Here is a 17,532-nt window from a genome sequence, read left to right on the forward strand (position 1 = left end):
GAATATTTTCTGATGAAGCTCTTTTTTGTTTTAGATGGTATGAGCATATAGACATTCTGAAAACAAAGTTAAACATAGGTAGCATTTATTTATATCAGTTATAGACATGGATGATATGGAAATTTTTTTTGCTTGACTATGCATGTTACAAGAACTCTTTGTTTTTGGTGGGGCAATGGGGGTTAAGTGACTTGCTCAGGGTCACACAGCTAGTAAGTGTCAAGTGTTTGAGGCTGGATTTGAACTCAGGTCTTCCTGAATCCAGGGCCGGTGCTTTATCCACCGTGCCACCTAGTTGCCCCTTTCTTTTCTTTTCAGTGGGGGATTAGAGGGATAGACAGTAAATGCTTATTAATTTAAAAATAATATATAAAATTACTTTTGTAAGTTAAATATATTGGTCATTTGAGAATTTCTTAATCTAGAGGCTTTTGCTAATGAAATTTAAAAGTATTGTTAAGGGCTAAAATTCTAGCTAAACTGTCTAAAACATTTAATGAGTGGTCGCCAATAAATTATAAGCTTTAGCAAGAGTTAGACTTTTAAGCATTTATTAAGGAGAATAAAAATTTGGTAAAGAGAGAGAAAGGCCTAGATTCCTATCTATTAAAGGGAGAGCACATTTCTAGCTCCGCTCTCCACCAGAGTCCAAAGGAAAGAGAGTGAGACAGAGCGCTAGTCTCTTCCTTCTTCCTCCCACTACCCCGCGTCACTTCCTGACGCCAAAGAAAAGACTCCTGGTCTTGCCCTCAAAGACCTTCGCTTCATGGGTGGAACTCTTCTACAGTAAGTCTCCAGCAGGTGGCGTCATTCCAGTCGTTACAGTATGTATTTCATAGAATTTTATTTTGGCTGACAAAACCTAGAAACTGTTCTCTTTTGGTTCTTTGATATGAACAAGTTGAGTCATTTTTATGAAGGGGAGGAAAACTGGCTTCTTAGTGCCATATAGGACTGACTCTTAGGAGTTGGTATAGGAAAACCTCTTATGGTAGGGATGCTCTTTACTATATTTAGATCCCTCCTGACCTAGTTCCTAGTTTAAAACCATTCACTTCCAGGAGATTCTGAATGATTAGAAGTAAATAAACTAGAAAGATGCAATAACATTCAGGCCATTGAAGTTCTCCTGAAGCTTGCTATTATTTGCAGTTTTGTATATTTAAAACTTTTTTTCTCTTGACAGACTGTGGCACTGACAAGACCACCTGCAGATTCTGGCCAGCCTTCTCAGCGTTCTATACCGACCTCCTCATCTACCTCATCCACCACACCAGCAAGTCTCTCAGGCCCCGTGCCCTCCCCCGCACGATCATCGCCAGTAAATAGACCCTCCCCAGCAACTAACAAGTCACTGTCTCCCATTACATCTCGGTCCCCTGGTGCCACAGTATCTGTCACCCCCAAACCTCAGAGCCCAGCTCAAAATACCACACAGTCCCAGGATAGTGCCCAAGAGAAACTGGCTGAACAAGTAACTCTGGTAAGGAAAAAAAAAGCAAAATTTTGAAGTGCTTGGGTTCTAGTTGAACGAGAAATTCAGTTTTTAAAAGGAAAGTTTGGTTGTTTTTTTGTTTGTTTTAAAACAAGGTATTTTAAAATAAACTTTAAATATTTAAAATAGAATAGTCTAGATTCTGGAGAGTAGAGTATTTTGGTTTCTTTTCCATGTTGTCAAAATGAAGAGAATTTCTCATGTGAATAATAACCCTTTCACAGGGCCAGTCATAGTAGTTGCTAACTAGATGCTTGTTGACTTGACTTGTGGAAGAGTTGCTCTTGGAGTGTAACATTATAGACAGGGTGCTTCACCCTACTCATAGTTAGGAAAACTTAAAACAATACATTAGTATCAGTTATGATATTGCTGTAATAAAATAAAATTACCTGAAATACAAACTTAATTTTTAAACTGAACTCTAAATCCTTTAAAAAAATACTTGGGCAAAACTGCCTTGTATTTTAAAATCTCATGTGACACTTCCAAGGACAATGACCATCAGCATTGGGATAAATAAATGTGAGCTCTTCTTTCAATTAGGTAACATTTAGTAAGAGTCCACTATGTAATGAGCCCTCATTCCTATTGGGAAAAACAAAGAGTTGAGTTAAATTTCAGACACATGAAAAAGGTATTTACAAAGCCTACTTGCTTTTTGTTCTAAGTCCCAGTTGTTCACATGGAGCAAGGTAGACCCCGTGCTGAGTTGCTACTGAGTGTTGAAATTCATGCCATTTTCCCTTAGTACTTGATGGGACTTTTACCTTGTATTATAGTTATCTGTGTGCACATCTTAGAAATACCTTTTCCAAAATGAATGGAATCGATAAACTCATGAAAAAATTCAGAAAGCTTAGGGGGGAAAGGAGGTAGAGATTATTTAGATGAAGGATCAATAGAAATGCAAATAAAAATGATATTGTTATGGAGTTATAGTGTTATAAACCAACTAATCAAAGGAGGAATTCATTGAGGTGTTTGGGAAATAGATTAAAACATATCTCACTGGATTATAATATTATATGATGGAGAGCTTCAACTCTTCAGACACTGGTAGATTATTTTCTCTGGCCAAAGTAGTCTAGTCAATAAATTTATTCTTTGCTTTCATGATAATTTCATCCTTTCAAGGGTGGAGGAAACCAGGAGAATGGCTATTCTCTACCCAATTCTGAGTAATAAGAAAGAAATGAAGTAGAAATACTAGGTAGGAACCTTGAGACCAAGTAGTTTTGGATAGAAGAAAGGATAGACATGCAGAGTATGCTATGCAACAGAGATTTTATGAGAACATACTTCAAAAACTTTAGAAAAAGGATAAGTTCCAGTTGCTCAGGCCTAGGACAAGAAAATTTTTAAAAAATGACATTAAAACAAGGTCAAGTAATTGATGATGACCATAAGAGTCAAATGGTTCTATAAGAATTTTATTAGGTGGGGGGCAGCTAGTTGGCACAGTGGATAAAGCACCGGTCCTGGATTCAGGAGGACCTGAATTCAAATCTGACCTCAGTCAGACAGTTGACACTTACTAGCTGTGTGACCCTGGGTAAGTCACTTTAACCCTCATTTCCCTGCCAAAAAACCCCAAAAGAAATAAATAATAATTTTATTAGGCACTCAGAATGAACTGATACTTGGGCTGAATGCTAAAGACGAAAGAAGGATTGTTCTTTTTTTGTTTTGTTTTGTTTTGTTTGTGAGGCAATTGGGGTTAAGTGACTTGCCCATGGTCACAGAGCTAGTAAGTGTTAAGTGTCTGAGGCCGGATTTGAACTCAGGTACTCCTGACTCCAGGGCTGGTGCTCTATCTACTGCGCCACCTAGCTGCCCCCAGGATTGTTCTTAAAAGCCATGTTTGGGACAAGAGAATAATCAAAGAAAGGGCAAGAACCCGCCCCCCCCCCCCCCCCCGAAGTACATTGGTTAATGATAATGGATTTCAGTCCTGCTTCAGTTTTCTCATCCAAGATTATAGTATAAAACAAAAATTGGTCTGCAGGGAATGAGAGTCCAGGGTATTGGAGAAGATGACTAGGTAGTGTCTAGATGCTGTCAAAGAATTGATGTCACCAGGCCTGGACAAATAGACCTAGAACATTGACTGAACTTGCCTAATTGATTTCCATACTGCTGTTGATGTTCTTTGAAATGTCAAGAAGTTGCCATAGAACTAAACAGAGTAAATACCACAAATTTCAGAAGAGGAATGCAGATAGATCCTTGAAAATGTAGACCAGTGACCGTCTGTTCAAATTCTAGAGCAGGTTATTAAGGGGATGGAGTGTGAGCACTTAAAAAGGGATGGCAGTGATTATTAAAAGCCAGCTTGGCTTCATTTAGAACAGGTCATTTCAGTTTAAATTCATTCCCTTTTTTTGAAAGAGTAACAAGATGGGGGCAGCTAGGTGGCACAGTGGATAGAGCACTGGCCCTGGATTCAGGAGGATCTGAGTTCAAATCCAGCCTCAGACACTTGACACTTACTAGTTGTGTGACCCAGGGCAAGTCACTTAACCCCAATTGCCTCACCAAAAAAAAAAAAAGAGTAACAAGATTGGTAAAGAGTAGAAATTCTATAGGCTTCGAGTACTTAGATTTTTGTTTTTGTTTTTTTTTTTTTACGGGGCAGTGGGGGTTAAGTGACTTGCCCAGGGACACACAGCTAGTAAGTATCAAGTGTCTGAGACCAGATCTGAACTCAGGTACTCCTGAATCCAGGGCCAGTGCTTTATCCACTGTGCCACCTAGCTGCCCCAAGTACTTAGATTTTTACCAAAGCATTTGACCATGTCCTTCCTTTTGTGCTTATAGATAAGAGAGAGAGAATAATAAAAATTGGTGACTTTGGAAGAAGTTGAATGCCTGGATCCTACCAGTTGTCAATAATGGGTTTGTGTCAGCTTGGAAGGATATGTTTAGCTTTGTGCCTCTGCCATCCATCCCATGCCTTGTGCTATTGACATTTTTTTCAGTGACTTGGATGAAGCCAAAAATAGCATGCTGGTCAGATATGCAGTTGATAAGTAATTTAGAAAGGTAGTTATTAACACATTGGATTTCAGAACTGGGCCCCCCTAAAATTTGGCAGCCTAGATGGATGATAAACTGAATTGAACAAAATGAAATTAAATAGGGATACATTTTAAACTCAGGTTAAAAAATGAACTGCATAAATACAGATTGGGGAGATGTGGCATAGCAGCATTTTTTGTGAAGAGAAGCTAGAATTTTTAGTGGTTGGCATGTTCAGTATGAGCTGGCAATGTGATTGTGGCAAACAAGCTAATACTATCTTAGACTACATTAAGAAAGATACAGTGTAGTGAAGTGAGCAGAACCATAAGAACATTGTGCACAGACATAGCAATATTGTTTGATGAAGAACTGTGAATGACTTAATTATTCTTAGCAATACAATGATCTAAGACAATCCCAAAGGACTACTGATGAAACATACTATCCACTTCCAAAGAAAGAACTGATAATGATTGAACACAGACTGAAGCATACTATTTTTCATTTTCTTTCTTTTTTTCCCCTATTATTCAAGTTTTCTTGTACCAAATGGCTGATATGGCAGTGTTTTACATAATTGCACATGTATAACCCATATTTTACTGCCTCAGGGAGGGGCAGGGATGGGAGAGAGGGAGGGAGGGAATGAGGGATAAAATTTGGAACTCAAAATTATAAACAAAAATGTTTATTTAAAAAAAAAAGAAAGAAAGATACAGTGTAATGGAAGTAGTCATCATGCTTTACTCTTAACTGGGTACCACATCTTAGGTATAAACAGTGGAGTGTGTCCAAAAAAAGGTCAGCTCAGGAGAGTGAAAAGAACTGGAGAGTATGACGTTTGGGGGTGGCTTTTAAAGAAATTGGCAGTATTTACCATGTAGATGGGAGAGTTTGGAGGTGACAGCAGCTTTCTTTCAAATATGTGAAGGCCAGCAGTGGAAAATGACTAGATTTGTTTGGCTTGGTCCTAGCTTTCAAGGCTAGGAACAGGTCTAGTGGGTGGAAGTTGTAGTAAGGCGATTTAGGATTGATGTGAAGAAAAACTTCCTAAGAACTAGGGCTGTTTGAAGGTGTAATGGACTGCTTGCCTTAGGCTGCTAGTGGTTTCTTGCTCATTGGAGGCCTTGAAGAGAATACTGGATGATGCCTGGTTTAATGTGTTAGACTAGATGAAAGTTCCTTTCAATTCAAAGATTCTGTGATACTATTTTCCTTCTGTGAGTTTTTGTCTTAACTTTCATCCTTAGTATCTATCACAGTATCCTCACCCACAAGAGTTACTAATAGATATTTCTTGAATTTAATTGCATTGAGGGATGTGAGGGATTTGAGAGATACTAGTGAGGTTGAATTCATAAGACTTAATAGCTTAGTTGGGCATTAGAAGTGAGGGGGAGGAAATGGAATGAGCTCATTATTCTTTCCTAAAATCATGCTCCTACTTTTTTTTTTCTTGGTGAGGCAATTGGGGTTAAGTGACTTGCCCAGGGTCACACAGCTAGTAAGTGTTAAGTGTCTGAGCTTGGATTTGAACTCAGGTCCTCCTGAATCCAGGGCCAGTGCTCTATCTATTGCGCCACCTAGCTGCCCCCTATGCTCCTACTTTTAACTTCACTGTTTTTATTAAGTTGATGAGCTTGTTTTTAAACATGGTAAATTAGAGGTGTCTCTGGGACATGTAGGTTAAGATGTCCCTTAGGCATTTGGAGATTAGATTTGGATTATCTATATTAGAGGTGATAGTTGAAAACTGTGGAAATTGCATGAGAAAATATAAGGTCATTGAGGTGAGGTATAGAGAGAATAAAGCTAGGCCAACATTTTTGGGAGGTACTCATATTAAAGGGTTGGGAAAGGAAGGGAAGTCTTTCCTGACTATTCTAGCTCATATTAATGTCAGTATCCATTAATGTTCTCTGAACTTGTTTGGCACTTGATTAGCACTGTGCAACTTGACATTTGATTATATGCCAACTTGGAGTTCGTTTTGGTTGTTTCCATGCCTAGAAGTCTTATTTTCCCACCTCCAGCCTCACTAAAAATTATAAGGGAACTATGTCTTCTATTACTTTTAGATATGCCTAGTTCTGACCCGGGCTCAGTAGAGATTGAATAAATACATACTGACCTGAATTTTCTAGGAAACACAAATCCATCAGAGAATATCAGAGCTGAGAAAGGAGGGGCTGTGGTCTCTCAGACGACTCCCCAAACTTCAGGAGGCCCCACGACCAAAGTCTCACTGGGACTATCTCCTCGAAGAGATGCAATGGATGGCGACGGACTTTGCACAAGAGAGGAGGTGGAAAATGGCCGCAGCCAAGAAGGTAAGTTTGTAATGCAGGTAGTCTGTCCATTTTTTACTGATGGACTGTGATGCAAAATTTAACTTGTGAGTTTACTATTTGGAATGCATTTTTCTGTATAAACGATGTTACATGTGAGGATTAGGTTCTCAGAATAGTTCACAGAAGCCCGTTGAATACATATCCCTTTTGGTATATGCTATTACTATAGACCTTAAAAATGAGGATAACAATTTTTCTAGCAACAAACATTTATTTTATTTTCCAGTTACATGTAAGGGTAGTTTTCATCATTCATTTTCATAAGATTTAGAGTTCCAAATTTTTCTCCCTCCCTCCCTCCCTTTCCTACCCCCTCCATAAGATCGCAACCAGGTACAATTTTTCTTTGGGAAATTTTGTTAAGAGTACCAGGCTGGGATCTCAGGAATTCCTTCCCCCACTCTGGTCCTGGTAGCAGAATTTGGACCTATTAGAGATGCAAAGGCCTTGACTGGGCTGCCCTTGAATAGTTACAGAAAGGATAGGTGATGTAGGCATCCTGTTAGAGGAGTTGGGGGTCAAGGAGCTCTTGGGTCAGAATCAAGACAGGGCCTCTTGGGAGAGTTTGGAGATGGGATTTGGCAGAAGCTGGGGACTTGCCGACTGAAGTGAGTACAGTAGAAAAGGAAGTTCTGCTGTGGGGTTTACTGCTCTTCTTTCCCTTTCCCCCTCACTTTACCACTGCCTTCCTGTGACCTTCTTTATTGTAAGGAGGCACTGGCTTTGGGGAGAAGAGGAATCTGAAGGGGAGTGGGAAGGAACAAAGTCGATTTCCTGCGCTATAACTTTAAGTAGTCCCTGATAGAAAGTAGATTGCCAGAAGTCTATCCATTTTATAAGCAGAGTAAGCCAGGTTTTGCTCCTTAGATCTGTGAACTGCATAAGTTTAAAAGGGGATGATTTACATATACAACATAGACTATTTAGTATCTCAATCAACTGATTTTTAAAATTTAGTTGTCCAGTTACCAGTGTCAAGTAGTATGGATGTATGTTTGACTTTTGGTATTTTTTCCTTCAGTGTGAGACAGTGCAAAGTTTAAAATTGGAATATTTTTACTTAATAGCTTGTCAGAACTGCAGCTCGTTATCATGAAGAAAAGAAGCTTCATGAAGAAAGAGGAAGGAAAGAGGAACAGAACCGATTAAGACGTATAGCTGCTTCAACTGCTAGAGAAATAGAATATTTCTGGTCAAATATTGAACAGGTAATAGTGACCTGAAAGTGTAAATTATCATTTTTCTGTAAGGAATTTGTATGACCTTTTGAGCTTTGCACTTAAATAGAATTTTCATTTTAAAATGTTGACAGTTTAGAGAGCATTTTCTTGCCAAGGCCAATTGCTTAGACATTCTCTCTCTCTCAACAATATTGACTTATTGGATGGAGTTTAGCATTTCTTTTGCTCCCTTCCCGAGGTTGGCATCTTTAATTTTGAAATAGTAATTTGGCATTCAAAGAGGAGCATCAGGATCTTTGTAGAAAATCATACTTATTTTTGGAGAGGTAGCTTGTTGTTGTAGAAGGAGCATAAGACTGGATGGGACTCAGAGGACCTGGATTAGAATGATCCTGGTCCATTATTTCCTAGCCTGAAGACCATGGGTAAATCACGTGATCCATTAGTCTCTGTTCATCAAAAGAAAATGCCTCATAGATTGTGCTGAAGCAAGGCTCTTCATAAATCCTAAGGTGCTTCTTAAATATAAATTGTGGCTTTTACTGGAGTCTTTGAGGGACACAAAGAAAGTCCAGTTATTATTTTAGTATCTATCTATACAAAAATCTCTTTTCATTTTTTATCCCTGGTGCCTTTCACATAGTTGGTACTTAATAAAATGTTTGGTTGAATTTCATTACCATGGTTTTCCAGACTCTTTTTTCTTCTTCTGTCCCAGTAAAATAAAATAGGAACTTAAATATATAACTAAACCCAAACAAATGAACAAATACCAAATTGAGAGTTTCTAATTGGTTGTTTAGAATAGAAAAATAAGCCTATATTTGGGCTATCATTTCATGTTTAAAAAAGTTTTTCCTATATTTTGTTCCAAATCTTCTTGTTTGTAGTTCACAATCTTAGTGCTTTGTTCATTTATTTGACCATTCATTGTTTCAGGTTGTAGAAATAAAACTCCAAGTTGAATTAGAAGAGAAAAGAAAGAAAGCCTTAAATTTGCAGAAACCATCCAAGAGAGGTACAGTGTCTTTTAATCCTTTTTTGTTTTCATTTCCCTGTAATACAGACCAAAATTCTTTATGATTCTGGAGCTGCTGATCTAGATCATATAGTACAAATACTAGAGGTAAATTTCTTCAATTTACATTCCAGTAATTCAGTATTTGGAATAACCAAATATGTTTTGTAGATCTTTTTAAACTATTTTATCACACTTTTGAATACAACTTATTAATTATTAATGAAACTTACAGAGTTATTTTTAAAAAATAAAGTAAGTTTCACATGAACTTTTACTTATCTCAGATTTAAAGCAGAAATTAAAAATATATTCTTTACATTTAGACTCTTTAATTCTAATTGGATCTCCTGCTCCCTGATTTTCTTCCATTTTATCTATATTAGTGAAGTTTTATTGTATTATATTACAGTTGTGTAGTGCTAATAGTCTTATGATTCTTTATGATTAATTACTTTGTATTTTTTTGAAGTAGTTTTTTTTTACTTTGTTTTCAATCTTGAAGTCTCCATGAATGTGTTCTAAGTCTTTTTCAAAGTATTGATTGCTGTGGGTCATAATTTATTGGGGAACAGGTTTTATTTCTTTGTGAATCTTGGGAACTTGATTGACAAGAATTTATTGTGGACGAGAGTATCATAATGTATCTGATGTGGATGAAAGTATCATAAGGGGCAAGTTTAAGATGTCTCTGGGACATCCAGTTTGAAATATCGAATAGGCAGTTGGTGATGTGGGACAAAAGCCCAGGGTAAAAACTGAATCTTAGAATTGACTGCACAGAGATGATAGTTAAACCCTTGATAACTGAAGATGCTACCAGGAGAGCACAGAGGGTGGAGAGCAGCTAGCTACTTTTATCACTGTACTCTTTCCTAGAATTCTGCCCTCTTGAGAGGTTTAGTCTATACATCTAGAGCCAGATTCACTCTCTGAACCTTAGAATTCTCTAGCTTAGTTTAGCCTGCCATTGGAATGGTATTAGAGAAGCCCTGGCTCTATAGAGCTTGGTTTAGGTTTGTATCACTGGGAACATAGATGAGAGACCACCCTGGGCTTAAAGTTCCAGGAAACGCATATAGGGTTCTAGGTGAAGCAGGAGTCTGACTGGCTTCTTTAAAGATAATTATGTATATGTATATTTTTTTAAATTAAAAAATATTTTCGATCTGCAGAGACCTTCCCTTTTGCAGGGTGAGGTGGGGCAGTGAGGGTTAAGTGACTTCCCCAAGGTCGCACAGCTAGTAAGTGCCAAGTGTTTGAGGCTGGATTTGAACTCAGGTCCTCCTGACTTCAGGGTTGGTGCTCTATCCACTGCGCCACCTAGTTGCCCCAAGACCTTCCTTCTTACCCTCCCATTGCAATCTACCTTTTATCCCCACCCCCACTAAGTTTAAAATAAAAATAAAACCTCTTTTATAAATATGTACAGTCAAGCTAAATACATTTCTGCATTGGCCATTTCCAAAAAACGTGTGTCTCATTCTGTGCTCTTTGAGTTCTTCGCCTCTCATCAGAAGGTGGATAGCATGTTAGACTTTTGGAATTAGGGTTGTATCATTATCATTACGCTGATCAGAGTTTCTAAATCTTTCATACTTGAGGTCTTTACCCTATTGTTGGCATTGTATAAGTTATTCTTTTGGCTCTGTTCAATTTACTTTGCCTCAGTTCATTAGAAATCTTCCCAAGTTAATCTGAAATCATCTCCTTTATCATTTCTTATAGCATGGTAGTATTCCATCTCATTTATATACTATATATTGTTCAGCCATTCCTCAATTAATGTGTACTCACCCAGATTTCCATTCTTTGCTGCCTTCAAAGAGTTATAAATATTTTTGTACATACTTAATTTGTTTTTCTTTGGGTTAATCCTTCCCCGAATCTACATTCCCTTCAATTTCCTTTTTTTCCTTCTCCCCCTTCCTTCTTAGTTCCCTGTTGAATTAAATGTCTTTTTATGACCAACTCTTATGTATGCGTATGTTCTTCCTTTAATTAGTTCAGATCAGAGTGAGGTTCAAGGATCAGCTTCTCCCCCTCCTTTCCTCATTTGTACAAATGCCTGCTTACACACCCTGATTATATGAGATGATTCTCTCCTTGCCCCCCCCCTCAACCCCCCATTTCTCTTTCTCTTCCCATTCACAAAACCACTCCTGGACCTTGTCTAATTGGACTCCTTCTATGGTCTTTGATGATAATAGGATTCAGAGAGGACATATTTATCAGCTCTTCATATTTGAATGGAAGCAGTTTATTCTTATTTAGTTCCTTATGATCATTCATGTTTACCTTTTTAATGTTTCTCTTAACTCCTATATTTGAACTTCAGTGTTTCTACACAGCTCTGATCTTTTCATCAGGAATACTTGGAAGTTACTTTTTTAATTAAAGGTCCTTTTTTTTCCCCTTATAGAATTAGGTTCAGTTTTTCTTGTCTGTAAGCTGATGTCCTTTGCCTTCTGGAAATTTTGTAATTCCTACTTTACATTTATAGGAGTGCCTCCAAAATTATGAGTGATTCTAACTGTGGTTACTTGATTCTTCTTTTCTTTTTAGAAGCAATCAGGGTTAAGTGACTTGCCTTAAGTGACTCACACAGCTAGTGAGTGTCTGAGGCCAAATTTGAATCAGATCCTCCTGACTCAGGGGCCAGTGCTGTACCCACTGTATGCATCACCTGGCTGTCCCTGATGCTTCTTGATACTTCTTCCTCTTCAGCTGCTTTCAGTATTTTGTCTTTGAGCTACCATCTCTTGATTTGAATTATGATGTTCCTGAGAGTTTTTACTTTGGGGTTTCACTAGGTAGATGACTGATGGATTCTTTCTATTTCTGCTTTGCTCCTTGGTTCTAAGAAATCCAGGAAATTTTCCTTAACATTTTTTTTGAAATATGATGTCTCAGCTTTTTTGGGGGGCAGGGTGGGTGGGTGTTATAGTGTTCAGGTAGTCCAGTGATTTTTTTTTTTTTTTTGGTGAGGCAATTGGGGTTAAGTAACTTGCCCAGGGTCACACAGGTAGTAAAGTGTCTAGTGTCTGAGGCCGGATTTGAACTCAGGTCCTCCTGAATCCAGGGCCGGTGCTCTATCCACTGCACCACGTAGCTGCCCCAGTCCAGTGATTCTTAAATTTTTTCTCCTTGATCTGTTTTCCAAATTCATTGTTTTTTGTTCTGAGATAGCTTACATTTTCTTCTATTTTTTGATCTTTTGATTTCGTTTTAATATTTCTTGTTGTCCATGAAGTCATTGGCTTCTGTTTGGTCCATTCTAATTTTCAGGGAGTTTATTGCTTGGTTAAAGTTTTGTATCTCTTGGGCTGAGCTATTAATTTTCTTTTTGAATTCTTTTTTTTACCAGCTTTCAATTCTTTTCTAAACTTTTCTCTTGTACTCTCATCTCATTGACAAAAACATTTTCTAACTCTTTAAAAAAACTCTTGATTCTTCTTGTCCAGGAATTCCGGTTGAATTTGCATACAAGTTATGTTATTCCCTGAGGCTTCACTTGTAGATATTTTGGAATCATTTTCTTCTTCTGACTTTGTCTTGAGTGTTCCTGTCATCATAATATCTTCAAATGATGGTATTCTATTTTTCTTTTCTTTCTTTTCCTGTCTACTTCCAGACTTCAGACTCGATGTTAGGGCTGGGTTCTGGGTGCTCCTGGAGGGCTGGTCTCATTGTTCCTGGTGCTACTTTCTTGGAGTATTGGCCATTTCATTGTTCCAGGTTCTCTGGGACAGCTCAGGCTGGGGACCTGTAAGTTTTCAGTATGATTGAGGATGAAATCTGATTGCTGCCCTCCTAGTCTGAGCTCTGCAAGTTCCTGACCTGGGTTTGGTTCTGCAGTGGTCTGTTTAGTCAGCTGGATAACTCTGCTGGTACACAGTGACAGAACTGTGTAGGTTCACCTTAGGTCTGGGATGCTTGCCTTGGTTATTTCTCTACAGGCTTCAGACTTGAGTATGTACTGGAGCTGAGTCCCCCGCTGCTCCTGGTATATAAGCCACATTGATACTGCTTGCTTCTGAACTTTCTCCTTGCTCTGTATACAGGCTACGGCCAGGGACTGTTTTTTACCTTTAGAACCCAAGACTCTTCCTCAGTCCACCCCAATTTGTGACTCAGAAGTACATAGTCGGGGACAAGGTTGCTAGTTGGCACCCATTCTCTTTGTGTTTGTTCTCTGATATGCACCCTGGGACATAGCCTTTCTTTGTTTTGTTGTACAATGTGTGGTTGCTCTTACTGGACCTGATCTCTTGTGTTCACAGACCTCTTTGTCTGTTTCCTTCTGTTGACCTGGGCTGGAAAAATGACTCAATGTGACTTACTGAATTTCCCCATCAGTATTTAGTCTAGTACACTGTCTGGATCTGTTTGGAAGTGTTTTGGCTACTTCATCATCTAACCCTGCCTCTGCATGTATATTTTAAAATTACTTACATAGGTTGATAGATTGTAACAGGTATCTTAAGAGACTTAATGTCCTGACTTTGGGTTGTTTGTCTTTGGTCACTAGAATGGATTGGGCAAGAATTACCTGTGCTTACTCTTTCTCATACCTAGAAAGGGGTTATTAGGACTGAGCATAGCCATATTGAGAGGTTCCGAATGTTACATGGTTAGTATCATCTCAGTTACTCTTTTAATGTGCTATTTTAAATTATCTATTATTAAAAACCTAATATATTGTATTTTTATTCAGGAAAAGATTCAAGGCCTAAGGGATTTCATGCTTTTCCAGAGCATTTTATGGTGAGTTTATAATTGCTTCATTTATGTAAAAAGAACAAAAAAACTCCCTCCAAATAAAAAAGTAAGAGCAGTGTGATTAATGCTTGTTCCAATAAAATTGTTTTGTTTTTACACTTTTAACTGAAGATGTGTAGATAATATTGTTTCAGTATATTTTTATAAACATCCAACTCAGTTAAACCTGGGAATTTAGTACGATAGCTTTGGGCTTTCATGGTCACTAATCTTTGGAAGGGAAAACTCTTGTACCTAGGAAATTGTGAGTAATCTGTGTTGAATAGAATTGTTAACTCTTTATATGGCATAATCATCTTTGTGTCAGTTTTATAAATTAAGACAATTGGTTGGGAAGATGGTCAGAGTTCCCAAATGTTATAGTTCTGGACAATGTTACTAAAATATTGTGTTCTGTATTTATAGCCTAGTGTTTGTGACTGGTTTTTTTTTTTTTTAACTTTTTAGGACTCTGGAATATATGGAAGAAAAATAAAAGTTAGTACATCCTTAACTGATGATGAAGGTCTGTATCTTTTTTTTTTTCCTTCAAAAGATGGCAACTACAGTGTCCTAAAAACTTTTTTTAATAGCTTTAATAGCTTAAAACATCCTATTTATTGTCTGCTTATAAGCCTTTTATTGAATGTTACTGCCCAAGAGAATTATGTCTGACATATACTTTAATTATTTGTGGTTTTATTAAGAAATTTTGCTTTTTTTATGCCACAATCACTTTCTAATAGTTTGGCCAAAATAACCTGACTTACATCAACAACGAAACAAAATTTATATGATACAATGACTACAATTTTTAAAAAAGTTAAATAAATGACTTTTTGGTGTCTTTTTACATTGCTATTATTTCCTAATGACTACTTCTCAATGGACCTTCCCTTTAAAAAGAAGAAAAGAAATTCAGCTAAGCTAATCCAACCTCTGTAGTTTCTGGGTGTGACGGTGGCTCAGTTCCCACTTAGAGTCTACTACCTATGTTCCTGCTCCTGGCAGGGAGGCCTGCTTTTCCATCATAGTTCACTGCTATAGTTAGTCATTTCATTACCCAGCATTCTTATATTTTCTATTACATTCTTCTTGTCATTCTGTAAATTGTTCTTTTGCTCCACTCATGTCAATATGTATAATTTTCATACAAGACCTCCCAGGTTTCCCTGAACTCTTCGTATTTGCTGTGTTTAGCAGTAGAGTTGTATGCTATTATAGTCATATTCCACAGTTTGTTTGCAGTGATTACAATTATAAAAGTTGTATAATATTTCCTTCTATTGGAAAGAAGGAAGTTAAACTTGAATTTTAATTTTATCATTTTAAACTCATTTGCGAAAAAATTTGGTTCTGTCTAAATCGCATATATTTAGCTTCATAAATTTTGTATCTAAGTAGGGAAGGAAGAAGCATTTCTCTAGTGCCTACTATGTGCGAGGCACTATGCTAAACACATTTTACAAATATTATCTCGTGTAATCCTTACAACAATACTGTGAGAATTATTCCTGATATTACTCCTTTTTTTTGTGTGTGTGAGGCAATTGGGGTTAAGTGACTTGCCCAGGGTTACACAGCTAGTAAGTGTTAAGTGTCTGAGGCTGGATTTGAACTCAGGTCCTCCTGACTCCAGGGCTAGTGCTCTATCCACTGCGCCACCTAGCCTGCCCCCCTTGTATTACGCTTTCCATTTTACAGTGGAGAAAACTGAGTTAAACAGAGGTTAGGTGGCTTGCTCAGGGCCACAGCTTACACAGCTAGTAAGTTTCTGAGACTGGATTTGAACTTAAGATTTCTTTACTCCAGGCCCAGTATTCTATCCACTGTGCTACCAGCTGCCTCTTAGTATGCTGAATATGTTATATTAAAATATTAAAAAAAAATAAATAAAATACTTCCTCCCTATCTGAGTCATTCTGAATCTTCTGGCTGGGTTTTTTAAGCCCTGGTTTTGGTCCTCCACTGACTGCTTCCTACAACAGGAGGAGACTTCAACACACAAATTCATTTTCCCCTCAAACACTAATCTCACAGTTGCTTAGCTTACTCATGTGATGTTTAAAGAGGAGAGACAGGTACACTCATTTTCTGTGGCCTCCATCACCCACCTCTGTTACATATATAGATCATACTCTTGATCTTGCCATTATCCATAAATGTGCCACTTCCATGTTCACAAACTCTGGAATTCCTTTATTTTATCAAAATATGTTGCTATTCCACCTTTTCCTCTGCCTTTTAGCCCCAAACCTTGTTCTGCTTTCTTAATGTAACTTCTGTTCCCTCTCTCTAAGTTCTGTATTGGGCCATCACCCTTGCCCTACAAAAATTTCTTACCTTTCCCATCTCGACCCAGATCTTGGTGATCTGGATCAAAATCACATTGCCTTCTCTCAGCCGAGTCTTTTGACCCTTTATTGGATCACTGATCTTGCCTGCCAAGCCTTAGCATTGGGTCACTCCATCTACTCACTGCCTTTGCTCTTGCATGTACTGCTGATGAAAGCTGGAGAGAGTCAAGAAAATATGCTGACTCTGTCCACTACCCATTTATGTTACCCATCCTCTAAGTATAGCAAAAAAGGTAGTCCTTGTATACTTTCCTAATTAACTCACTTTCCCACTTTTTATACCTCCTCAAATTCCCTGTGTCTTTCTTTGCTTCCACCTTTTCAGCTAACATCTCTGTTTTATATTATCTGATCTCCAATATTGAAAAAAAATTGAGGCCATTTGCCAAGAGTTCCTACTTCTCTCCTCTTCATTTCACATCACCCAGATGCCTTCTGCCACTCTTTCCTCTTTCAAACCATCTCACATGAAGATATGGTTCTGCTCTTTGCCAGATCAAATCCTACTAAGTATATGAGTGATCCCATGTTATCTCATCACCTCCAACAGATTGCCTCTGTTATCCCGACTCTCTTACTTATCTTCAGTCTCTTCCTGTGTACTGGCCACTTTGCTTTTGCCCACAGTTATCCCTGCATCTCCTTTTAAGTAATCTATCTATTCCCCTCCGCTATTGTCCAATATCTTTCCTTCCTTTTATGATTCAACTCCACACGATGAAGTGGTCTTACTCCTAACCAAGGCTAACCCTGCTGTTTGTTTAACTGATTCTATTCCTTCATGTTTTCTTCCAACAGATATCATGCCTTCTGTGATTCCCATTGCCTCCTAACATGCCCATGTTGCCCCCATTCTGAAAAAACTCTCACTTGATTCCATCAGCCCTATTAATTATCATCTTATAGTTAGGATGCCCTTTGTAACTAAACTCCATGAAAAGGTTGACTATAAAAGGTGCCTCCATTTCTCCTCTCCTCTCACTCTTAACTCTTTACAATCCAGCTCCCAGCCTCATTTATTCTTCCCAAACTGCTCTCTCCAGTGTCACAAGTGGTCTCTTAGTAACCAAATCCAGTGGCCCTTCTCTTTGACTTCTCTGTAGCCTTTGACACTTGTCGATCACCCTCTTCTCTCTAATACTGTCTTTTTTAGATTTTCAGTACACTCCTATCTCCTGGTTCTCATCCTGCCTATCTGACCACTCCTCTGTCTCCTCTGATGGGTCCTCCAAATCATGTCCTCTAACCATAGGTATTCCATAGGGTTCTCTCCTGGGTCCTCTCCTTTTCTCTCTATGTACTATTTCTGGTAATCTCAACAGGTCCCATGGATTTAAGCGCCATC

The 17,532-nt window shown here is 38.1% G+C and overlaps 1 protein-coding gene across 5 annotated transcripts in view; it reads left to right on the top strand.

The window, feature by feature from the left end:
- EP400 (E1A binding protein p400) overlaps positions 1 to 17,532 on the top strand; it is a 136,768-nt gene that overhangs the window by 42,497 nt on the left and 76,739 nt on the right. For all 5 annotated transcript variants that reach the window (XM_043984269.1, XM_043984283.1, XM_043984293.1 and 2 more), the window contains 6 exons: positions 1,187 to 1,483; positions 6,664 to 6,849; positions 7,938 to 8,078; positions 8,991 to 9,069; positions 13,787 to 13,836; positions 14,299 to 14,356. In XM_043984269.1, the coding sequence (XP_043840204.1) occupies positions 1,187 to 1,483; positions 6,664 to 6,849; positions 7,938 to 8,078; positions 8,991 to 9,069; positions 13,787 to 13,836; positions 14,299 to 14,356 (811 nt within the window). The remainder of the gene's footprint in view (positions 1 to 1,186; positions 1,484 to 6,663; positions 6,850 to 7,937; positions 8,079 to 8,990; positions 9,070 to 13,786; positions 13,837 to 14,298; positions 14,357 to 17,532) is intronic.

The sequence above is a fragment of the Dromiciops gliroides genome, chromosome 1 (genome assembly GCF_019393635.1).
Source record: "Dromiciops gliroides isolate mDroGli1 chromosome 1, mDroGli1.pri, whole genome shotgun sequence".
NCBI classification, from domain to species: Eukaryota; Metazoa; Chordata; class Mammalia; order Microbiotheria; family Microbiotheriidae; genus Dromiciops; species Dromiciops gliroides.